At 41.5% G+C, this 25,389-nt stretch overlaps 1 protein-coding gene and 1 long non-coding RNA gene across 8 annotated transcripts in view; one reads left to right on the top strand and one right to left on the bottom strand.

The window, feature by feature from the left end:
* Positions 1-25,389, top strand: part of RGL1 (ral guanine nucleotide dissociation stimulator like 1) — a 301,446-nt gene that overhangs the window by 258,291 nt on the left and 17,766 nt on the right. For all 7 annotated transcript variants that reach the window (XM_024242270.3, XM_054544765.2, XM_054543832.2 and 4 more), the window contains 6 exon segments: positions 693-777; positions 6,420-6,509; positions 8,757-8,843; positions 11,159-11,191; positions 13,571-13,692; positions 15,757-15,846. In XM_024242270.3, the coding sequence (XP_024098038.1) occupies positions 693-777; positions 6,420-6,509; positions 8,757-8,843; positions 11,159-11,191; positions 13,571-13,692; positions 15,757-15,846 (507 nt within the window).
* On the bottom strand, positions 11,852-14,832 carry LOC129048600 (uncharacterized). Its single transcript, XR_008511094.1, has 3 exons — positions 13,703-14,832; positions 12,539-12,696; positions 11,852-12,081 (listed from the first exon to the last, which is right to left on the bottom strand). It is a non-coding gene; the product is annotated as an uncharacterized LOC129048600 (long non-coding RNA).

Raw genomic sequence — 25,389 nt, 5'->3', positions numbered from 1 at the left:
ACTCACTGTCCCAGCAGTCCCATAAAAGCACTGTCAAATTACCCTTGTAGAGATGAGAACATTGAAGCTCAGGAGAGTTAAGCAGCTTGTCCAGGATCATTCAGAAAGTGAGTGGAGAGATGCAATTGGAACTCACCACCTCTGGTTGCAGAGCCCATCCGGTTCCACCATTCTCTGACTCTGGGAGTAGGAATAGTGTCCTGTGAGCCAGAAAATTTGGCTTCCATACCTACAACCCTCAGCAGTTATTCATGGAAATTTGGGAAAATCCCTGGTTCTGGCATCGTCATCTCTAAACTTAGGGGCCTGGCCAAGATGACCTCTCAGATCTGTGGGCTCTGTGTGTGTAACAGTTGTTTTTTTTTTTTTTTTTTTTTTTTTAACTCACTGACAAGAACATGTCCTAATTGAACAACTTGATGCCCCAATTGAATAATCCTTTTTTGTGATTATAATATGCATGGCTAGGGAAATATACCTCTCTCCACATGGGTGGCCAAGTCCACCTTAAAAGAAATAAAAAGCCATCCCACATAAAAAAATTCATGGGCCTTATCTGTGCTTACAGTACCCACCAACCCTGAGATCAGCACAGTCCCTCCTTAGACATGGGTCCTGAGGACAGCTGGGCCAAAAGTGTCGGGTTATTCCTAACTCTTCATTGTTAATATTTTCTTAATCCCTTTTCATAGGGACCGAATGCTGATGTTTGAAGAGCTTTCAGATATCTTCTCAGACCATAATAACCATTTGACCAGCCGAGAACTACTGATGAAGGTGAGGCTCTTAGTGAGGGTGCTGTGTAGTGCTGTTAATAGCTCTGGATTCCATTCAAGGAAGAGTAGTGTGAGGGCTCCTTAAGTTCCTTCAACCCCGAAGAAAGCCTAAGGTAACTAGAAGACAAAAATTTTTTAAAATGCAGAATCTAAGAAACTTGGGGCTGAGAAAATTCTAAGTCCAGTTGAGCTCTCTCTTTGTACCTCCCTTAGCTTGCCTGTTATGCAAGCAGATTGTGAAACTTGAGTTCATATGTGTATGTACCTCCTTAACAAGCTACTCTGCAAATACCAAGTGCTGGCAGTTAGGTGGGTGAGAGGCCCTGGAATATTCCTTCTCAGCAAAACATCTAAATGACAGAGGCCAAGCCTGCCTGCAATTCCACATCCTTTATTTGGACTAAATTGCACAATCTGTCAGTCAGCAGTATTTATTGAACACCAAGTAAGTGCTGACTTCTGAATGACACACTAGGTAAAGATATAGCTTAGTTCATTTTATCTCTCCAGACATTTGTTGAATGCCTAATATTTGTAAAGCTTTGAACCTGCTTCTAGAAATATGAAGATGACTAACACAAACACTGTTTCCTGGAGTTTACCTTCTAATTGGGGTATATAGACACTAAACAACAAGAATAAATAGTCAAATAAAGACAACAAACAGGTTGTGAACAACCATCAGAGGGGAATTAACATAGACCAATTATCCTCATAGTCTTTCTATAAAGTAGATTTTATCATCATCATTTTGTAGATAGCCAAGACTCAGAGAGGGTAATAACCTGCCCTAAGGCATACAACCAATAGGTGGTAGAGCTAAAATATAAATGTAATGTGGTGAGACTCTAAAACCTGTGCTTTTATCACCAAGACATAAAGCTATTTCTTCTGACCTTTTTGGAGTAGGGTGCAGGATGGATCAGATCCAGCTTCATAGAGAAGGTAAATTAGTAGTTCAGTAAATATTGGTTGAGCACCCACTAGGTATTGGAGATATAACCATATTAAAGGCAGTGTTTGGTCTTAAGGGGATTACAGTCTCATGTGGGAGGTAAAACATTTATAAAATAGTGTGATAGGTCCTACCATAGGGGAAAGTCCTGAACTGGGCAATCAAAAGTTGTGATTCTTATCCTTAATCTCCTTTTCTATAAATGGGAGCCAATCAAAGTATTTGGTCTGTTGACTTCATAGAATTGTTTTGAAGATTCACTATGGTAAAATACTTGAAAGTGCTATGCAAATGTAAGTTATTTTTTGTATTTGGTGAGCTATATTCATGTAAAACCAAAGTATGCATAACAAATGAAAATAAATAGAGAATAGGCTGCATATTTGAGCTTAGGGAAGATACTTGGAGTAGGAGTGAAAATCAGGTAGAGGTGGGGTTAGTAAGAAAAGGCATCCAGGTGCTAACCCTTAGGTTAGTCGATCCTATGAGGGCATTTGTTATGGTCTTCATGACTGTTCCTGTCCTATGTCCTACTTATCCTTCATGTCTCAGTGTAGACTCCTCCTTTTCTGGAAGCCTTCCTTCATTCTCAGGTCTGTGCTCCAGGAGAAGCTGTCATTTCTCTGTCCTGGCACTTATCACTTGCTCTATTGCAATTGCCTGTCTCTCTGCTGGTCTGTAGGCCTCTTGCAGGCAGGGGCTGTATGTATCTTTTCACTTTGAATCCCTAATGACCAACCAGTGCCTGGCATGCAGTAAGTGTTCAGAAGCTATTGTTTGGCTGCATGAATTGATGGGTCTTATCATTCACATGGCTTTTTAACAATATGCCCACTATTAGCCCTTCTTGGAGTAGGTGATATGAGAAGGGCAGTATGTGCTGATGTCTGACTTTGGATTTGGACTACCTGATTAACTGCACACTAAACAATCATTGCTGAGATCGTGTTACTCCCTGCTTCACATGCCGCTGGCTTTGCATACTTTAAATGGAAACCCATCTGGCTGGAAGGAGATGGCTTAGTGGTCTCCCTGTCAGCAGTATGAAGCTAGACTAACTGGAGCCACACATTCAAATCCAAACAGCCCTGAGTCTTCCTTCCAAAGTAGATAAATTGAATACTGTGCAGCTCATTGCCTGGTAGCAGCCTTCTGGCTGAAGGCTTAGAAGTGAAGCTGTATCGAGACATTAAAGATCCCATAAACCTTTCTTAAATGCAGAAGTTACCCCAGTACTCTAAATTAAATTTCTTATAGATATGACTCAAATTCCAAAGAAATGAAAAACTTGGCTGTGAATTCATGTGGTCTGTGCATTATCATTAATGACAGTGAAATGCTTTGGGCAGTCCATGTATATCTGTAGGTCCTTTTCCAGTCATTTTTGTTAATCATTCTTCATGTGAAGTGTCTAATTCTGCGTGTAAATTGTCAGCACATTTTTTTTTTAAATGGAATCACAAGGTACTTAGGTTCTCAAAAGAGTCACTAGGAAAAACTACTGGCCTCTGTTTCTAGTGTTACTCCTGGGTTTATACTGATTTATGGTTGGGTAATAATATAATAGTTTTATTTTATTTTATTTTTTGTAGATATGTAGTCTCACTATTTTTCTCAGGCTGGTCTCAAACTCTTGGACTCTTAGTTTTAAATGACCTAACTTCTCTTCTTCTGGGAAGTTGTAACATGCCGCTTATATAATATGGCCCAGGCAACGTGATAATTAGCAAAAATCTGTGGTTTTCCTTTTAATTGTTTTTAAAAATGTTTCATTTCCTCTCAAAGACTATCTTAAACCTGCTATGTCCTTATGATTTCTGAAACCTGGGTAATTCTAAGCAGGTGAATTATAGTCTGGAAATTTCAAGACATCAGGAAAGAAAGCAGAATGCCACTAAATCTTGGTTCTCATGACTCTTGGTAAGAATTTTTTTGGTTGACTTTATATAAAGGACTGCTAGAAAGCCCCAGAAATTCAACCCTAATGGAGACGTATGTTCAGTGATACTCCAAAACATGCTAAACTCAAAGTTAGAGCAAGAGTCTGTTACAACTGTGACAGTTCTGAGCTATAATTGCTGGTAGCTACTGAGCTTAAGTTAACCAACATTTATGGAGATGGATCCAGAGTCTAGTAGACAAGTTCCATCTAGACCTAGTAGAAGAGGGCTCTCTGAAGCCCAAGAACAGCATGGATGAGGGTAGCTGAACTCTGCTAAAGATGGATATAAAGAAAAGGTGAGACTTAAGCAAGCCATTTGCACTATAGAGACGGAGAGTGAAGAGAAGGGCAGAGGAGGAGATAAAAGGAGAGAGAGAGGGAGGAGATTGATGGAGGAAGAGGGAGATTTGGCATTTATCCAAACATAGGTGATGATTAAAGTCATGAGATTGGATAGTATTTCCAAAGACATGAGTACAGCAAAAAACAAGAGGATGACTTTGACAAGAAGAAGAATCACTAAGAGAATATGAGAACAGCAGAGGAGGCAGGGGGAGAGAATGAGTGATACAGTCACAAAAACCTATGAAAACCTTCAAGAAGGTTCAAGGGATTGGTGTTGTGCGACGTTGCAGAGTAGGAGATTTGGGGCTGAGGAAGGAAAAACTGAAACTGCTGGATGTGGCAGATAAGTGGATTTTGAGTTGACACCTCATTTGGAATAATTGGGACTCGTCAGTCTTTTTAGATCTCTAGCAGGGATGGAATCTCATTCTCATGAAATCATAAAGTCATGGAATCAACAAGTCTTGTAGCTCCCCATCTCAGGCGTTTCTCTCTCCTGTCTAATGAGGAGGTTGTCTTAAGTGCTCTTTTGAGATCCCTTTCACCTCTGTTATTCTGTGATTCTTAGGAGCCTTTGAACTTTTCAGAAATCCTCTTTAGGAATTTTAGCCATGTCTACAATAATTTCCGATACATTATTCCTCTGCCCATAACTGACATACTGGAGGGAGACCAGAAAGACCTACACACCGGAAAGAGGTGGGCACTCTTATTGAAGTCAGACATAATTGATTTCTCACTCTAAGCAAATTCTCAAGAATTTCGGAGGACTCACAACTATCTAGCACAGGAAAGGCGCATATTAGGCTGCTTTCTTTTTTTTAGAGGTGGGGTCTCACTATGTTGCTCAGGTTGGACTTGAACTCCTGGGCTCAAGCGACTCTCCTGCCTCAGCCTTCTGAGTAGCTAGGATTACAGGCGTATGCCACCATGTCCAGTATAGGCTATTTTCATTCATCCCTGGGAAAAACTATGAGTGGGAGATCATTAAATAGTAGCTCTCTTTATTATCATTTGTGGTGGGAAGAACTTAAATAGATAATGAGTCACTGTGGGTTCTGTCCCAGTAGTGTACCTGGGACCTGAGTTAAGGCTGGTGAGAGATGGAACATGTTCATGCTCTGTCACTATCAGCAAGGCCAAGCCACTGAAAAAAACCCTTTTGCGGTTGTACAGTAGTGGAAGGTCACGAGCTGTGGTAATACATAAATCTCAGGAAAAGTGACTAAGGAAAAACTAGTATAGAAGTTATATACTACTGAATTGTGCAATTTACCCCCCATTCATGCAGTTCCTGGAAAATGAGAACTTAACAAGACCCTAAAACCGCAAAACCAAAAGCACTTAATGTTCAGTCAGCAAATTCATGATTATTCATTACATAGAAGAGTTTGTTGTTAAAATAGACAGGAGGAGAGAAAGGGTAGCCATGTGTCCTCAGGTACCAGGAGGAAGGACTGATTTGTAAGAGTTCCAAACCTGAGAGGCAATTTAGAAGAACTGACTGGGAGCTGGGGATGTGTGAAAGTTCGACTTTTATGGATTGGTCATGTAGTACAATATTGGACTTCCTCAGAAAACTTCTGGTGCAAAAGTTTCATTTAGCTAAGAAATGCTACAGAAGTAGTCCCTTTCTTTCACAGAATGCTGGCACATCCATTTCAGGCCAAGATCGAGAAATCACAAAATGTACTGAGGAAGTCGATCTTTGTTTTCAGGATATCTGATTACTTTGAGTTTAATTTGGGATCTGTAAAAATGTCTTCATTTATGAGAATTGCCTGGCTTGTATTGATGATTGCTTTCATAACCAAATCAGGTGATCTTCTTACAAAGTAAGGGGAAGGCCAGGTGTGGTGGCTGTCTCACGCCTGTAATCCCAGCACTTTGGGAGGCTGAGGCAAATGGATGATCTGAGATCAGGAGTTCAAGACCAGCCTGGCCAACATGGCGAAACCCCATCTCTACTAAAAACAAAAAATAAAATAAAATATAAAAATTAGCTAGGTGGTGGCACATTCCTCTAATCCGAGCTACTCGGGAGGCTGAGGCAGGAGAATCACTTGAACCCGGGAGGCAGAGGTTGCAGTGAGCTGAGATTGCGCCGCTGCACTCCAGCCTGCCCAACAGAGCGAGACTTCGTCTCAAAAAAAAAACAAAGTTGGGGGAAGAACAAGAAAATCCAAGTCCACCAGCCTCATTATAAATAGGCAACTTGCAACAAGCCAGCCAAGTATTTGCATAATATACATTGTGAGAGCCTGCTGGAGGCCTCTTCATTTTGCATGGCATTCCGAGCGAGAGTTATGCAGGGTTGTGTGCGAGAAACTGGATGCCTCTTTACTTCTTACCATTGTGGCATCCTGTATCAATTCCCTCTGTGTGCATTTCTGTTTCTTAGGAAGGAACCTCAAAATTTGCAAACCTGGACAGCAGTGTGAAAGAAAACCAGAAGCGTACCCAGAGGCGGCTGCAGCTCCAGAAGGACATGGTATGTCTGGCCCTCGTCTTCCCTGACAGCTCACAGAGGAGAAGGGCCATGTGTGTCTGGGCTCCCACACGGCACTGGCACCTTCAGTCAACAGGGCACCCAGGCTTTCAGAAAGGGTCTCCCATTCTCTACCCCATTTGTTCTCAATAGCCCTGGGAGGTCTATAGGAGAGAGATGATTACCCCCATTCAACTAATAGGAAGTAAGCACTGGGTGGCAAATCTGTTTTCTGGCAAAGTTGTTTTCTGAAGGTGAGGGGGAGTCTACAGCAGGTAGACTTCCTCCCTCCTGCAGTCTCTTCCACCCACTCCTGCACTTAGAAGCTGCTCCACCTTGGCCTGAGAGCTTCCTACTGTAGTCAGCTTCTGATACATGGTGACCAAGGAGAAAGAGTATCTTCTCCACAGGGCCCTGGTCCTTGTACTCAGAGATCTTTTCATTTGTTCTAAACCCTCTAGCCATTGCCCAGCTCTCCTTACTAAGCCCAAGGCTAACCAAATCTTTATAGTTTTTTAATATTTAAAGGAGCGTCATGCCTCCCTCCTGAAGACTGAAAGATAGTTATTATCAACTTTAGCTTCATTTTAAACTTCTGACTGTTAGCATAAAGTGTGGAAGACCAGAGGGAGGAGATTAGAGACTGACAAACTCTAAATATTCTGCTTTAAGAGGGTTTTCTCTTTCTTTGGAAAGCTCAACGTAAGTAAGAAATGTTTTTAAATGATAGGACTCTTCTGCAACATGAAGCCTATAAAACATTCACAGTGTTAGAAACTTTTTTTGTTGTTCAAAGATAAGCTAAAAATAGCTGTTACCAAAAAAATAGATTATTTTAGTACAGGATGAGACCTTGTACACAGAATGGGAAGGACACACTGCAGCTGACAGTGAGTTCCTGAAGGACAAAACCCTCCTTGGTATGAACCTCACAAAGCAGTTCTGGCTGAGGAAGCAGCCAACCTCATGTCAAGCAGCCTGGCTTTACCCTGTTTGAGGGTTTGTGTTCCTGCCAAAATTTCCAGAATTGGCTTGATGAGATTTAGGATAAGGGATCCATGGGGACCGCTTTTTACTTTTCCTTTAGGATGTTTAGTGCCTTGGTGGCTTATTGAAGAAGAGAGACGATTTTAAAGGAGATTTAGTGAAATGAATATAGTGTATCCCTGCAGTTGTAGGTAGAAGTGCCTCCACCTTCATTTCCAACTTTTTATTCTGGAATAAGTTTAGATTTACAGAAAAGCTGCAAAGCTAGAAGTGCAGTTTCCCTCATTGTTAACATCTTCTAAAACCATAGCACACTTGTCAATACTAAGAAACTGACACTGGCATAATACTATTAACTAAAATCTAGACTTTGTTTGGATTTCACCAGTTTTCCACTAGTATCTTCTTATCTGTTCCAGGACCCAATCCAGCATACCAACTGCATTTTGTTGTCTCTCACCCCTGTCTCTTCAGGTCTACGACAGTGTTTTCTTGACTGTTTTTTATGACCTTGGTGGTCTTAAGGAGTCTATCCAGGTATTCTGTAGAATGTTCCACAGTTTGAGGTTGTCTGCTGTTTTCTAGTGATTAGACTGAGCTTCTGGATTTTTAGAAAGAATAGCACAGAGTAAAGTGCCCTTCTCATCACAGCACATCAAGGAGTGAATGAATGGTTTCAGCGTGACATCTGGTGTCGTGTTGATGGTGACACGAATGATGTTGAACTTTATTACTTGGTTAAGGAAGAGTTTGCCAGGTTCTCCCTCAGAAGTTACTGTTTTTCTCTTTCCCTCCTCTATTATTTGAGAGTTAGTCACCAAGTCTAGCCCAAGGGGTTATTTTAATAGTGATGCCCCATACTTTTGTGGTACATACTCCTCTGTGTACAACAGCCAATGGTGAGGCAATGACTATCCAGTGCCATCCCAAACTACCAGGAATGTCCCCATGCGCTGAAAGAGAACAGACATCCTTCTCACTTGAACCAAAGCAAAACATAAACCCCACAGCCAACACTTTTGAACAGATGTGTATGATCTCCTGGCTTTGAGGCTTGGTTTTCGTGATTTCACAAGTTAGACATTAGATCATGGAGTTTCTATCCTATTTGTGTAGAAATTTTAAAAATGTTATTCATGGAGGTTAGCATCACTGGCCCGCAGTTAGGCCTTGAATATGTCCATTTGCTGCAGCTTGAAGATTCCTAAAACCCTTCAACTTTTCAATAACAATAAGGACAGTTTTGCTTTGGTTGCTCTTCAGGGTGTGATGCAGGGAACTGTGCCCTACCTGGGCACCTTCCTGACTGACCTGACCATGCTTGACACTGCCCTGCAGGACTACATCGAGGTGAGTTCCATGTGGGTGGTGTGATTGGGCCTGCAGCCTTCTCACTGGATACCCTAAAGACTAGTTAACTTCTCTTAGTATCTTTTGAAGGTCCAAAAGTACATGGCATTGTGCTAGCTGTTAGGAGGAGTACAAAGAATAACACCAAAGACTAACACCAGAAGTGGCTCAAAATCCAGTGGAAGTAATTAATGTATCAAAATAAGCAGTGAACGATAGTAATAATAGAAATTCAAACAAATGCATTGAGAGAACATGGGAGATCCCAATTATTATTATTTTTTTGAGATGGAGTTTTGCTCTTGTTGTCCAAGCTGGAGTGCAATGGCACGATCTTGGCTCACTGCAATCTCTGCCTCTCGGGTTCAAGCAATTCTCCTGCCTCAGCCTCCCAAGTAGCTGGGATTAGGCGTGCACCACCACGCCCGGCTAAGTTTTTGTATTTTTAGTAGAAACAGGGTTTCACCATATTAGCCAGGCTAGTCTTGAACTCCTGACCACAGATGATCTGCCCACCTTGGCCTTCCAAAGTGCTGGGATTACAGGCGTTGAGCCACTGCACCCGGCCCACAATTAACTCTTATGAGGGGTTGTGATAAATAGGGCTTATGAAGTAGTGGGTTTGGGTTTGAACAAGACTTTAAGGCCAGGCGCGTTGGGTCATGCCTGTAATCCCAGCACTTTGAGAGGTCAAGGCAGGCGAATCACCTGAGGTCAGGAGTTCAAGACCAGCCTGGCCAACATGGTGAAACCCTGTCTCTACTAAAAATACAAAAATTAGGCTGGGTGCGGTGGCTCACGCCTGTAATCCCAGCACTTTGGGAGGCTGAGACAGGCAGATCACGAGGTCAGGAGTTCGAGACCAGACTGGGCAACATGGTGAAACCCCATCTCTACTAAAAACACAAAAATCAGCCAGGCATGGTGACACATGCCTGTAGTCCCAGCTACTCAGGAGGTTGAGGCAGGAGAATTGCTTGAACCTGAGAGGCGGAGGTTGCAGTGAGCCGAGATTGCGCCACTGCACTCCAGCCTGGGCAACAGAGCAAGACCCCGTCTCAAAAAAAAGAAAAATAATAAATAAATAAAAATACAAAAATTAGCCGGTCATGGTGGCAGGTGCCTATAATCCCAACTACTCTGGAGGCTGAGGCAGGAGAATCACTTGAACTCGGGAGGCAGAGGTTGCAGTGAGCCGAGATCGTGTCATTGCACTCTAGCCTAGGTGCCAGAGTGAGACTCGGTCTCAAACAAAAACAAACAAACAAACAAACAAAAAACCCCACAAGACTTTAATGTTGAGTAGGACTACTTGGTGGGGTAGAGAGTTAGTCAAATTTGTGATTTTTCAAATATGCTTTTCTTTTTGTATTGCTACCTGCTGTGGGGTATTTTTCTCTCTCTCTGTCTCTCTCTCTCTCTGTCCCCCTGTCCGTCGTTCTCTCTGTTCCCCCTCTCTCTACCCCTACTCCCTTCATTCCCCGTCTTCTCTGAAAGGGAAAATACATGAAAACTCAGATAAATAGCTTGTTAGTAGCAGCAATAAAATATTAAGTGAAGAAGAAATTTCAAATTTGAAATGAAATTGAAAGATAGCTTGTATATTTCAGCATATACTACCCCCTTGTTATCATATGCAACCAGCCTGCTTTTATTGTATCTTAATTAGAAGAAGTAGAAGTTACTTTGCATCTACCTACCTTTGGATTTGCCACAGTGTTGTGGACACATTTATTCATTTTGCATTTCCTGACTTCTATGTCTCTTCACATCCTCTTCCTCAGCTTATCTCAGGAAACACCCATCAGTGTTGGGGAATTTTGGGGAGTAACCAAAGATTTAGAAGTTAAATTCAGCCTACTGAGAATAGGAGCTGAGGGGATGAAGAATTGAAACTTAACTTTTCATGATGCTATGGAGAAATGACTTCCCTTTTGATAAACCATATGAGTCAATGACCATCTGTTTTAGTTGCTTTTGGTAAGGGAAAAAAGTGTAATGGAATATTTACTCAAGCTTTTATCTTTACTGGTTCTGCAAGTGTCTTTGGATCCTGATTTGTAATTATTTATCATTACTATTTTAGTTGGTTTCAGACATTTCAAGAGAAGGCTTTCTGCCTATCCTGCCTTATAATAATAATTTTTTAAAAAGTAAAACAGGACTCTCTTCTTCCACAGTAGTCATAATTATAGGATCATTGATAATTGTGACTTTATCACCCCTTTGATCTATTTTAATGTGACCTGTAACAACATAAGGCTGTGTTTTAAAGTAACTTGGTTGGTCACTCTTTTTATTAAAATTTCTTTTAGGGTGGACTGATAAACTTTGAGAAAAGGAGAAGGGTAAGTAGAGTTGTTGGCTGTGGTTTTCTGTTTTCCTTTGTCTGAGCATGAAAAAAATGAAAGAAATGGGGACTTAAGTTTTTTTGTAGAGGCAGAAAAAAATGAGTTAGCACCTATTGAACGTTTATCATATACCATTTTGCTTGGCATGCTCCTATACATTATCCCCCACTAGCCTTATGACGTAGGTTTTATCTCTAGCCTTATGAGGTAGGTTTTGAATTTGCAAACCAAATTGCATAGCCTTTGAGGCAAACCAAATTTGCAAACCAGCCTATGAAGCAAACCAAATTTGCAAACCAAATTGCAAACCAAATTGCAAACCTACCTCAGTTCAACGGTGAGGAAGCTAGGACTCAAGAGATTAAATTACTGGACCAGAATCTCTTGGTGGCAAAGCCAGGGTTCTCATCCTGTCCTGATGCCCCAAAGCCCACACTTCCTCCCTGCCCACTCCTTATCTCCTTTACAATTAGCTTCAGCAATAGCAGGCTCGCCACTATAATTAATAACAATGTATTTTATACTTGAAGATTACTAAGAGTAGACTTTAAGTATTCTTATCACAAATAAACATGTGAAGTAATGCATATGTTAGTCAGCCTGATTTAGCCATTCCATGGTATGTACGTTTCAGAAAATCATGTTGCACATCATGTTGCACACCATAAATACAAACAATTTTTTAATTTGCCAATTAAAATAAAAACCAGGTTTACCCTAAGGGGTTTCTGATGAGTAAATGACATAGAAGAGTTAATAAAGATGGTAAACTCTCGTGGGTCTACTTGAGAGAGGAAAGGAAATGGTCTTCGTCTTCGGTGTAGGTAGTTATTCTTTTCCTTTCGTGTCAGCATAGGAAGGTGTGCTCAACATCAATTTCAGTCTTTCTGTGGATAGCACAGTCTTGAAATTTTTCTGTGATTTTCATATTCAAATGGTGTATTTAAATAGATATTTGAAAGACTCAAAGGAAAATGAGTGAGCAAAATAATAACTTCACCCTGTAGTACTCTCGTTATTTTTCAGTACTTTCACATTCCACAAATATTGACTGTCTACCTAACATGGGGGGTTTGGGAATTATAGCAGAGAAAGAACAGAGCTCCCTGCCCTCATAAAGTTCACAATCCAGGAGAGAGGTAGACAAATAAATAGGCAGTTATAATACAACCTGAAAAGGTTTTGTGAGCAGAAGTAGTGGGTGTTAGAGAAGTATATAGGTGGGGTATCTATCTCCAACTTGTAGGGCCAGAGAAACTTCCAGGAGAAAATGACATTGAAGTTAAAACCAAAAAGGCATAGAGGAGCTAAACCAAGCTGGGCTCATCAGAACAAGATACTAACCTGGACAAATGTAAATTTTTGTGCCTTATAGACGATACTTTTTTCTTTAGCATGATGGTAAATATTCCTTGAGGATACTGAGACCAAGGGCCGAGGTCACTGGATGGCAAGTTGAAACTTGGAGAATCTGCCAGTTCTTGAGTTACTTCTGTCATGTCCTGTAATGATAATAAATTCAGTTATTGCCCCCTCAGTTTCCCTCTCTGTCATTTAACTTCAGAATAACCCTGGTTGGTAATCTCTTTCCTTTTTAGACTAGGATATTAAACTTTTGGAAAGTTTGACTGTAAAACCTAAACCTAAAGCTTATACCCATTGCTGACTTAAATTTTTTTTATTGAAACATCCAAAGAAGTATAAATAATTTTCAACATAATTATGTACTTGCCTCTCTGTGAGTTTTAAAAGACTTAGTTAAATGATTTAGTGGTGTAGTAAAAACCCAAGGATTCAGGAAATCTAAACATTCAATTTTATGAGACCTAGGAGTGTTTAGATACTCAGCCCTACCAAAACTTATTTATTGAGGGGTAAAGTTTGAAGAAGTTGAGGAAGATGGGGATGGGGATCTTGGGAGCTCCCTGACTTAAAGAATTTCTTTTCTTTTCTTTTCTTTTTTTTTTTAAGAAATATGAATAGAAAGTAATATATTTTATGAAGTACTTAAAACCTTAAAAATCATTTTTCTATTCCAGGGATGAAAGTGAAAAAGAGAAAAAGGAAGCCACTGTGACTTAACGTAGTGACTAGTTTGGGTTGCTTTGGTAGCTTGTTTTATACAAATTGCTTTGTCAAGGAGAAAAGAGGATTAAAAATTAAAGCATACAAGGACTTTGGAGAGTTCTAGTTAGAATTTTTAAGAGTTAGTTAGCTCCTTTATTTTTAAGGAAGCAGTATTTCAGAATCCTCCTAGATGGTTTTCTTCATCTTTTATCCTAATGTGGTGTATTTTCATGTTGAAAAGATTCTATATTTGGTTGGCCTTATTATTCAGTCTTTTTTTTTTAATTTTTGGTATTCTGTCTGCTTTAGGAATTTGAAGTGATTGCCCAGATAAAGCTCTTACAGTCTGCCTGCAACAGCTATTGCATGACCCCAGACCAAAGGTTCATCCAGTGGTTCCAGAGGCAGCAGCTCCTGACAGAGGAGGAGAGGTGGGCTCACCTGTCGTTCATCGGGGTAGAACTGAAGTGTTGGCAAGAAAAATGCTGCATTTAATACCTCGCTGGGTCATTTATTCAACAACTATTTAGTGAGCAGCTGCTAGGTTCCAGGTCCTTGGTTTTCAAAGGCACGTGGTGTGGCAGGAAAGGCTGAGGTGATAGCATCAAGATGTACTTTCAGACTCTTGCTTGGCCACTTATTTATCTTTGTAACCTTGAACAAGTCATTTGTTCTTCCCTATCTTCAGGATGCTCATCTGTAGAATGTTTGTTTGTGAGGCGTAACTAAGATCTTATGTGGGAATGCTTTGTTAGAATGCTTGTCCTCAGTGTTATCACCACCACCATTGTCACTGTGTTTGTCATTCCTGTTAATTGATGGTACCTTTCCAGGAAGCTTTCAACATAGAGCGGGTGAGAGACTCATGAGACATTGAAATATGATGGGTAACCACATTGCTACAGAACCTATGGGAAGAATCGGGGAAAATAAAGAAAATATAAAGGCATTAATATTTAGGCTGGGCTGTAAAGGAGAAACAAGATTTTGCCATAAGAACCGGAAAAGAACATTCCAGACCGAGAGAGAACACAAGCAAAAGCTTGGTGGCCTGACATGCTTGTCATTTGGAGGAACAGTGATCACTCAGGTGTGGCAGGGACACAAGGAACAGTTTAAAAATAGTGGGATGGGCATAGAAAGGCACGTTGACTTGAGTGCCCTGCCCGCTGGCTCAGCACGTGCCTGTCCTGTAGCCTGCTCGCTCGTTGGCAGATTGGTCTGCAGGCCATATGTGGCCCACTGCCTGTTTTTACATTTTTAAATGATTGGGTGGAGGGGAACAAAAAAAGAATATTTTGTGACACAAAACAGTTATTTGAAATTCAAATTTCAGTATCTACATAAATAAGGTTTTATTGAAACACAGCCCGTTCATTTACATCTCATCTATGGTTGCTTTCATGCTGTAAAGACAGAGTTGAGTAGTTGCAACAGAGACCATATGGCCTACAAAGCCTAAAATACTATGTGATCCTTTACAGAAGAAGTTGGCCCATTCCTACCCTAGCCCGGGGGATTTCTTTGGAAGTTTGTCATAAGGGAGAGTGAAATTGACAGCAAAATAAGTATTTACCAAAAAAAAAAAAAAAAAAAAAAATTGAGGTTTAGAGCAGTATTTGAATGAATTAATGACAGCATTTGGATTCAAACTCAGGTCTGCCTGACTCTACAGCCTAAGCTCTGAAGATGGCTGTATAATGTCGGGCACCCTTCCCCACCTACTCAGTAACGAAATACATCTACTGTCTACAGCTACAAGCTTTCGTAAAAGGCACTTGGAATCACATATAAATTCCTCTTGTGCTTGTGTCAGTTATATCTGCCTGGCAGATAGAGGTCTGAATCTGGAGCATTTTTAATTTAGGATGTTTTGGCAATTAAAAAATTTAAAAAATATTTGTAGGCCACCCTGGCCAACCTGGTGAAAACCCATCTCTACTGAAATAAATAAATAAATAAATAAATATATATCTTTATCAGTAATGTAAATGCCCATGTCTGTTCATTGAAGATCAGATAGATTACAAAAGTCTCTTCATTTTCTTTAGATAAAACTAAGTCATATGTGCATGTGCACAAACACACACATACAAAATAGTAGGAAGGAGGTAGTAGAGAAGAAATAGGAGGGGGAGGTAGTAGAGGAAGGAAGATTCTTCCACTGGCCTAGCAGTGGGATAAGAATGATCAGAATGGAGTTAGTTTTTAATGCTGCCAAAGTGCATATATATCCTTGTATTTGAAACACTCAGAACTAAATAGCCTCAATCCATATGCCAGCGGAGGTGAAGGAGGAAGCACGTAAGATAAATGTGTCAAATCGAGCCATGAAGTCAGTACCCCCTGATGTTTATGATAGGACAACATTTGTATATATCTTTACTTTGAACAATTAGAGCCTTCTTTAAAACAAAACCAGGATATCACGTGAATTTAAGTCTGCTTTTCAATTCTCTAACTTTGACCTCATGGAGCCCCCTTCTCTTTCTCAGCTATGCCCTGTCATGTGAGATTGAAGCAGCTGCTGATGCCAGCACCACCTCGCCCAAGCCTCGGAAGAGCATGGTGAAGAGACTCAGCCTGTGAGTGTCCCCTGGGGGTTCTGGGGCTCCAAGAGGGTCCCATCAGAGTCGTGAGAGGAGATGTATTCAACAGGATGACCTCGAGCCAGGGTGAAAGTGAAGCACTCTGCTCATTTGTTAAGCCGTTTATCCTTCTGTCACTAACTCAAAGCATTTGCTAAGTCCATTCTTCTCCACTCCCCTCTCTGTTGTGAATCACCATCCTTTCCTGCCTGAATCACTCCAGTAACATCTTCACTGTCTTCTGGCTGCCCCTTACCCAACCATTCATTCTCCACTAAATAGCTAGGTTGTCTTTTAAAATGTACACCAGATTATGTTGCTTCCTGTATAAAAACCCCTATAGCTTTTATTTTAAAATAAAACCCAAACTCTGTATCCTGGTTTACTAGGCCTTACATGACTTAACCTGCAGCCTTCCCTCTCTTACAACATTGCCCTCTGTTCACCAGTGTTGAGGACGTTTGCACTGGCTGTGCCTGGCCTGAAATGCTCTTTCTTCATGGCTGGCTCCTTCAAATATTAGCAAAAATGTTATGTGTCAAGAGAGAACCCTTTCTAATGTTGCTGTCCACCCCTCATTCTCATTCATACTAGCTGCTTCCTCCAGTGGAATGTAAGCAACCTGAGAACAGGAACCTTGTCTTTTTTTTTTTTTTTTTAAATTTATTTATTATTATTATACTTTAGGTTTTAGGGTACATGTGCGCAATGTGCAGGTTAGTTACATATGTATACGTGTGCCATGCTGGTGCGCTGCACCCACTAACTCGTCATCTAGCATTAGGTATATCTCCCAATGCTATCCCTCCCGCCTCCCCCCACCCCACAACAGTCCCCAGAGTATGATGTTCCCCTTCCTGTGTCCGTGTGTTCTCATTGTTCAATTCCCACCTATGAGTGAGAATATGCGGTTTTTGGTTTTTCGTTCTTGCGATAGTTTACTGAGAATGATGATTTCCAATTTCATCCATATCCCTACAAAGGACATGAACTCATCATTTTTTATGGCTGCATAGTATTCCATGGTGTATATGTGCCACATTTTCTTAATCCAGTCTATCATTGTTGGACATTTGGGTTGGTTCCAAGTCTTTGCTATTGTGAATAGTGCCGCAATAAACATACGTGTGCATGTGTCTTTATAGCAGCATGATTTATAGTCCTTTGGGTATATACCCAGTAATGGGATGGCTGGGTCAAATGGAATTTCTAGTTCTAGATCCCTGAGGAATCACCACACTGACTTCCAGAAGGGTTGAACTAGTTTACAGTCCCACCAACAGTGTAAAAGTGTTCCTATTTCTCCACATCCTCTCCAGCACCTGTTGTTTCCTGACTTTTTAATGATGGCCGTTCTAACTGGTGTGAGATGGTATCTCATTGTGGTTTTGATTTGCATTTCTCTGATGGCCAGTGATGGGGAGCATTTTTTCATGTGTTTTTTGGCTGCATAAATGTCTTCTTTTGAGAAGTGTCTGTTCATGTCCTTCGCCCACTTTTTGATGGGGTTGTTTGTTTTTTTCTTGTAAATTTGTTTGAGTTCATTGTAGATTCTGGATATTAGCCCTTTGTCAGATGAGTAGGTTGCGAAAATTTTCTCCCATTTTGTAGGTTGCCTGTTCACTCTGATGGTAGTTTCTTTTGCTGTGCAGAAGCTCTTGAGTTTAATTAGATCCCATTTGTCAATTTTGGCTTTTGTTGCCATTGCTTTTGGTGTTTTAGACATGAAGTCCTTGCCCATGCCTATGTCCTGAATGGTAATGCCTAGGTTTTCTTCTAGGGTTTTTATGGTTTTAGGTCTAACGTTTTAGTCTTTAATCCATCTTGAATTGATTTTTGTATAAGGTGTAAGGAAGGGATCCAGTTTCAGCTTTCTCCATATGGCTAGCCAGTTTTCCCAGCACCATTTATTAAATAGGGAATCCTTTCCCCATTTCTTGTTTTTCTCAGGTTTGTCAAAGATCAGATAGTTGTAGATATGTGGCGTTATTTCTGAGGGCTCTGTTCTGTTCCATTGATCTATATCTCTGTTTTGGTACCAGTACCATGCTGTTTTGGTGACTGTAGCCTTGTAGTATAGTTTGAAGTCAGGTAGTGTGATGCCTCCAGCTTTGTTCTTTTGGCTTAGGATTGACTTGGCGATGCGGGCTCTTTTTTGGTTCCATATGAACTTTAAAGTAGTTTTTTCCAATTCTGTGAAGAAAGTCATTGGTAGCTTGATGGGGATGGCATTGAATCTGTAAATTACCTTGGGCAGTATGGCCATTTTCATGATATTGATTCTTCCTACCCATGAGCATGGACTGTTCTTCCATTTGTTTGTATCCTCTTTTATTTCCTTGAGCAGTGGTTTGTAGTTCTCCTTGAAGAGGTCCTTCACGTCCCTTGTAAGTTGGATTCCTAGGTATTTTATTCTCTTTGAAGCAATTGTGAATGGGAGTTCACTCATGATTTGGCTCTCTGTTTGTCTGTTGTTGGTGTATAAGAATGCTTGTGATTTTTGTACATTGATTTTGTATCCTGAGACTTTGCTGAAGTTGCTTATCAGCTTAAGGAGATTTTGGGCTGAGACAGTGGGGTTTTCTAGATATACAATCATGTCATCTGCAAACAGGGACAATTTGACTTCCTCTTTTCCTAATTGAATACTCATTATTTCCTTCTCCTGCCTAATTGCCCTGGCCAGAACTTCCAACACTATGTTGAATAGGAGTGGTGAGAGAGGGCATCCCTGTCTTGTGCCAGTTTTCAAAGGGAATGCTTCCAGTTTTTGCCCATTCAGTATGATATTGGCTGTGGGTTTGTCATAGATAGCTCTTATTATTTTGAGATACGTCCCATCAATACGTAATTTATTGAGAGTTTTTAGCATGAAGGGTTGTTGAATTTTGTCAAAGGCCTTTTCTGCATCTATTGAGATAATCATGTGGGTTTTTTCTTTGGTTCTGTTATATGCTGGATTACATTTATTGATTTGCGTATATTGAACCAGCCTTGCATCCCAGGGATGAAGCCCACTTGATCATGGTGGATAAGCTTTTTGATGTGCTGCTGGATTCTGTTTGCCAGTATTTTATTGAGGATTTTTGCATCAATGTTCATCAAGGATATTGGTCTAAAATTCTCTTTTTTGGTTGTGTCTCTTCCCTGCTTTGGTATCAGAATGATGCTGGCCTCATAAAATGAGTTAGGGAGGATTCCCTCTTTTTCTATTTATTGGAATAGTTTCAGAAGGAATGGTACCAGCTCCTCCTTGTACCTCTGGTAGAATTCGGCTGTGACTCCATCTGGTCTTGGACTCTTTTTGGTTGGTAAGCTATTGATTATTGCCACAATTTCAGCTCCTGTTATTGGTCTATTCAGAGACTCAACTTCTTCCTGGTTTAGTCTTGGGAGAGTGTATGTGTCGAGGAATTTATCCATTTCTTCTAGATTTTCTAGTTTATTTGTGTAGAGGTGTTTGTAGTATTCTCTGATGGTAGTTTGTATTTCTGTGGGATCGGTGGTGATATCCCCTTTATCATTTTTTATTGCATCTATTTGATTCTTCTCTCTTTTTTTCTTTATTAATCTTGCTAGCGGTCTATCAATTTTGTTGATCCTTTCAAAAAACCAGCTCCTGGATTCATTAATTTTTTGAAGGGTTTTTTGTGTCTCTATTTCCTTCAGTTCTGCTCTGATTTTAGTTATTTCTTGCCTTCTGCTAGCTTTTGAATGTGTTTGATCTTGTTTCTCTAGTTCTTTTAATTGTGATGTTAGGGTGTCAATTTTGGATCTTTCCTGCTTTCTCTTGTGGGCATTTAGTGCTATAAATTTCCCTCTACACACTGCCTTGAATGCATCCCAGAGATTCTGGTATGTTGTGTCTTGGTTCTCGTTGGTTTCAAAGAACATCTTTATTTCTGCCTTCATTTCGTTATGTACCCAGTAGTCATTCAGGAGCAGGTTGTTCAGTTTCCATGTAGTTGAGCGGTTTTGAGTGAGATTCTTAATCCTGAGTTCTAGCTTGATTGCACTGTGATCTGAGAGATAGTTTGTTATAATTTCTGTTCTTTTACATTTACTGAGGAGAGCTTTACTTCCAAGTATGTGGTCAATTTTGGAATAGGTGTGGTGTGGTGCTGAAAAAAATGTATATTCTGTTGATTTGGGGTGGAGAGTTCTGTAGATGTCTATTAGGTCCACTTGGTGCAGAGCTGAGTTCAATTCCTGGGTATCCTTGTTGACTTTCTGTCTCGTTGATCTGTCTAATGTTGACAGTGGGGTGTTAAAGTCTCCCATTATTAATGTGTGGGAGTCTAAGTCTCTTTGTAGGTCACTCAGGACTTGCTTTATGAATCTGGGTGCTCTTGTATTGGGTGCATATCTATTTAAGATAGTTAGCTCTTCTTGTTGAATTGATCCCTTTACCATTATGTAATGGCCTTCTTTGTCTCTTTTGATCTTTGTTGGTTTAAAGTCTATTTTATCAGAGACTAGGATTGCAACCCCTGCCTTTTTTTGTTTTCCATTTGCTTGGTAGATCTTCCTCCATCCTTTCATTTTGAGCCTATGTGTGTCTCTGCACGTGAGATGGGTTTCCTGAATACAGCACACTGATGGGTCTTGACTCTTTATCCAATTTGCCAGTCTGTGTCTTTTAATTGGAGCATTTAGTCCATTTACATTTAAAGTTAATATTGTTATGTGTGAATTTGATCCTGTCATTATGATGTTAGCTGGTTATTTTGCTCGTTAGTTGATGCAGTCTCTTCCTAGTCTCGATGGTCTTTACATTTTGGCATGATTTTGCAGCGGCTGGTACCGGTTGTGCCTTTCCATGTTTAGTGCTTCCTTCAGGAGCTCTTTTAGGGCAGGCCTGGTGGTGACAAAATCTCTCAGCATTTGCTTGTCTGTAAAGTATTTTATTTCTCCTTCACTTATGAAGCTTAGTTTGGCTGGATATGAAATTCTGGGTTGAAAATTCTTTTCTTTAAGAATGTTGAATATTGGCCCCCACTCTCTTCTGGCTTGTAGAGTTTCTGCCGAGAGATCAGCTGTTAGTCTGATGGGCCTCCCTTTGAGGGTAACCCGACCTTTCTCTCTGGCTGCCCTTAACATTTTTTCCTTCATTTCAACTTTGGTGAATCTGACAATTATGTGTCTTGGAGTTGCTCTTCTCGAGGAGTATCTTTGTGGCGTTCTCTGTATTTCCTGAATCTGAATGTTGGCCTGCCTTGCTAGATTTGGGAAGTTCTCCTGGATAATATCCTGCAGAGTGTTTTCCAACTTGGTTCCATTCTCCCCATCACTTTCAGGTACACCAATCAGACGTAGATTTGGTCTTTTCACATAGTCCCATATTTCTTGGAGGCTTTGCTCGTTTCTTTTTGTTCTTTTTTCTCTAAACTTCCCTTCTCGCTTCATTTCATTCATTTCATCTTCCATCGCTGATACCCTTTCTTCCATTTGATCGCATCGGCTCCTGAGGCTTCTGCATTCTTCAAGTAGTTCTCGAGCCTTGGTTTTCAGCTCCATCAGCTCCTTTAAGCACTTCTCTGTATTGGTTATTCTAGTTATACATTCTTCTAAATTTTTTTCAGCGTTTTCAACTTCTTTTCCTTTGGTTTGAATATCCTCCCGTAGCTCGGAGTAATTTGATCGCCTGAAGCCTTCTTCTCTCAGCTCGTCAAAGTCATTCTCCGTCCAGCTTTGTTCCGTTGCTGGTGAGGAACTGCGTTCCTTTGGAGGAGGAGAGGCACTCTGCTTTTTAGAGTTTCCAGTTTTTCTGCTCTGTTTTTTCCCCATCTTTGTGGTTTTATCTACTTTTGGTCTTTGATGATGGTGATGTACAGATAGGTTTTTGGTGTGGATGTCCTTTCTGTTCGTTAGTTTTCCTTCTAACAGACAGGACCCTCAGCTGCAGGTCTGTTGGAGTACCTGGCCGTGTGAGGTGTCAGTCTGCCCCTGCTGGGGGGTGCCTCCCAGTTAGGCTGCTTGGGGGTCAGGGGTCAGGGACCCACTTGAGGAGGCAGTCTGCCCGTTCTCAGATCTCCAGCTGCGTGCTGGGAGAACCACTGCTCTCTTCAAAGCTGTCAGACAGGGACATTTAAGTCTGCAGAGGTTACTGCTGTCTTTTTGTTTGTCTGTGCCCTGCCCCCAGAGGTGGAGCCTACAGAGGCAGGCAGGCCTCCTTGAGCTGTGGTGGGCTCCACCCAGTTCGAGCTTCCCAGCTGCTTTGTTTACCTAAGCAAGCCTGGGCACTGGCAGGTGCCCCTCCCCCAGCCTCGCTGCCACCTTGCAGTTTGATCTCAGACTGCTGTGCTAGCAATCAGCAAGACTCTGTGGGCGTAGGACCCTCTGAGCTAGGTGCGGGATATAATCTCCTGGTGCACCGTTTTTTAAGCCCGTCGGAAAAGCGCAGTATTCGGGTGGGAGTGACCCGATTTTCTAGGTGCCATCTGTCACCCCTTTCTTTGACTAGGAAAGGGAACTCCCTGACCCCTTGCGCTTCCCAAGTGAGGCAATGCCTTGCCCTTCTTCCGCTCACGCATGGCGCGCGCACCCACTGACCTGCGCCCACTGTCTGGCACTCCCTAGTGAGATGAACCCAGTACCTCAGATGGAAATGCAGAAATCACCCATCTTCTGTGTTGCTCACGCTGGGAGCTGTAGACCGGAGCTGTTCCTATTCGGCCATCTTGGCTCCTCCCTCAGGAAGCTTGTCTTATCATGCTCACAGTTGTATTGCCTGAGGCCAGGAGTTTGAGACCAGCCTGGACAATGTAGTGAGATCCTGTCTCTACAAAAAAATATCACTTAAAGTATTAGCTGGGCATGGTGGTGCACGCATGTAGTCCTAGCTACTTGGGAGGCTGAGGTGGGAGGGTCGCCTGAGCCCAGGAGTTCAATGTTACAGTGAGCTATGATTGTGCCACTGCACTCTAGCCTGGATGGCAGGGCGAGACCCTGTCTCTGAGAACAAAACGAAACAACAACCACAAATATATATATATATATATGTACACATATACACATATATATGCAGTGCCTAGCTCTCAATATGTGCCTGAAAAACTACCATTATTTTTAATGAAATCATTCAGTTAATATCTTTTTGAGGATTTAGGGGGATCAGGATTCTGACTGTCTTTATGGGCATTTGATATTTCCCAGCACTGTCTTTCCACCTACCTCAGTGAGTCACATTGAGACACAGGCAGGGATGGCACATGACCTCGAGTGTTGCCAAATCCCCGGTGTAACATAAAGACCTCGCTGGATGTGGATAGCAAGGTCTCCTACCATCAGCTGCCACGCAGGCTGCTACCTGCCATCAGGTGATATGGGTGGTATGAGGCGTTGTGGGTGGGTTGGAACATGTGCTTTAGTAGAAAGCATCTGGAAGATAATCCTATGTTTTGCTCACTCTCTCTTTGTTCAGATAACTGTCCTGGCCCTGCTGAACTCTAGATTTATGAGCTTTTGGAGTCAGCTCTTGAGGAGAATTTTTCATAGTATTTTCCTGTCTTTTCATCTTTGCAGATATGGGGGAATGAACTACTGAGATAATCTGAGGGGACTGACCAAGCCTTGTCAGCTGGTAAGACTGGCATGTGCACAGGGAATCAGCTCCCTGATAGAGGAGTCCAGACATGCAGGGGATCCTGGGTGTCCACTCTGCTCACTGAGGCAGCAGAAGGAATTGGGAGCTTCTGGACCCACTATGGCAGTCAGAGGTTCTTAAGGAAAAAAACAAAAATTCTCAATGCAGGCGGGCCTAATCCTGCGTGCTGCTACCTCTGTCCTCCTGCCTTCTCCCCATCCTCATTTCTATGCTACTGCTTCTCTGTACTCCTCTCCAAGCCCGGGATCTATATGTTTTGTGGTGGGAGCTCTAATACCCCTGGATCCTCTCTCTTCACTGACACAGACAAGTGTTCAGTCCTATGAAAACATTTACTGTGAAATCCAGAGAAGGCAGGACTGTGAGGGTGCTATGCCCTTCACAAAGTGTGGTAGGCACTCAGTACATCTCTTACTAGTAAAATCTTGCTGGGATAACCCTTGGTATCTGCAGTTGAGTTTGGGCATCTATTATGAAAGCAGGTCATATGCCCCCATCTTATTTCTTGTACATACAAGGGTGTTTGCATACCATTATTTTTCAAAAGATTTCATGATCTTCTTAGCATGTTTACAAATCTGGGAAATGCATTTTTGCTGTTCCCACATTTAATGGCTCATCATCCAAAGAGGCTGGAGAAAACTTTGGGTGCTTAGGCCTAGTTTGAAAGTCAGAGATGCCTACTACTGAGCCAGAATGAACCTTCACAAAGCAGGACAAAGCAGGACCTTACTGAATTGTAGAAATGGAAGAACCCTAGAGACTCTGAGATAATGGATGGAGGACCACTAGTTGACATCCTTCAAAGATCTACCTTTGTAATTTATGAAGCAGTAAGACAAGGGCATTATTTTTGCTTCTGTGATCAGAGCTTAGCTCATACCCCTATAGTCCCTGTAATGCTTGGAGGGTCATAAAAGGAAGACATGGAAAATGGGGCTGGAGATAGCGGGGTAGAGATGAGGCAGAGCAAAAATATGCTTGAGCTCTTGGAATTCAAGCATATAATTCCGAAAATATTTAATAAAAAATCAAGTTCATCTTCATTGTTTCTATTATTGTTGTTATTTTATAGTCAGTACTTGTTTAGGTTCAGCCCACATGCTAGTTGCCTTGCATGCAGTTCCTTCTTACATCTGACTCCCGCCCTCCTTTTACCACTACTTGTGATATAAATCTGTTAATGGTAAACCCTCTCAGTCTTAGTCTGAGAAAGTCTTTATTTTGCCCTCCTTCTTAGAATTATATTAGATGGGTATAGAATGCAAGACTGACTGTTACTTTCACTCAGCACTTTGACGATATTATTCAGTGTCTTTTGACTTCTGTGGTTGCTTTTGAGATATGTGGTATCTGCTTAATTACTATTCCTCTGTTTCATGTTCTCACTCCTGTTGCTTTTCTCTCTTCCTTCCTTCCTTCCTTTCTCTCTCTCTCTCTCTGTCTTTCTTTCAAAAGAGTTTTGCTGTGTCGCTTAGGCTGGAGTGATCACGGCTAACTGTAACCTCCACCTCCTGGGTTCAAGCAATTCTTGTGCTTCAGCTTCCCACGTAGCTGGGATTACAGGCACATGCCACCACACCCGGCTAATTTTTTTGTATTTTAGTAGAGATGGGGTTTCACCACTTTGCCTGGAGTGGTCTTGAACTCCTGAGCTCAGGCAGTCAGCCTGCCTCGGCCTTCCAAAGTGCTGGAAGCACTTTGAGAGCCACTGTGCCTGGCCCCCTGTTGATTTTAAGAATTTCTTTTGTCTTTGATATACCAGTTCAAGTGGGAGTTTAGTCTGACCCTATTCAGGACATGGCTCTTGGATGGAAGGATTCCTATGGTTCACCAGTTCTGGAATCCTCTCAGCCACCATCTCTTCTGATATGGGCCTTCTTCCATCCTCTCCATGTCTTCTGGAACTCCTCCTACACATATGTAGGGCTTTC

This window comes from Pongo abelii, chromosome 1, assembly GCF_028885655.2.
Source record: "Pongo abelii isolate AG06213 chromosome 1, NHGRI_mPonAbe1-v2.0_pri, whole genome shotgun sequence".
Taxonomy (NCBI): domain Eukaryota; kingdom Metazoa; phylum Chordata; class Mammalia; order Primates; family Hominidae; genus Pongo; species Pongo abelii.
Note: the sequence above shows the minus strand (reverse complement) of the source record. Positions and strands in the feature narration are given on the sequence as shown.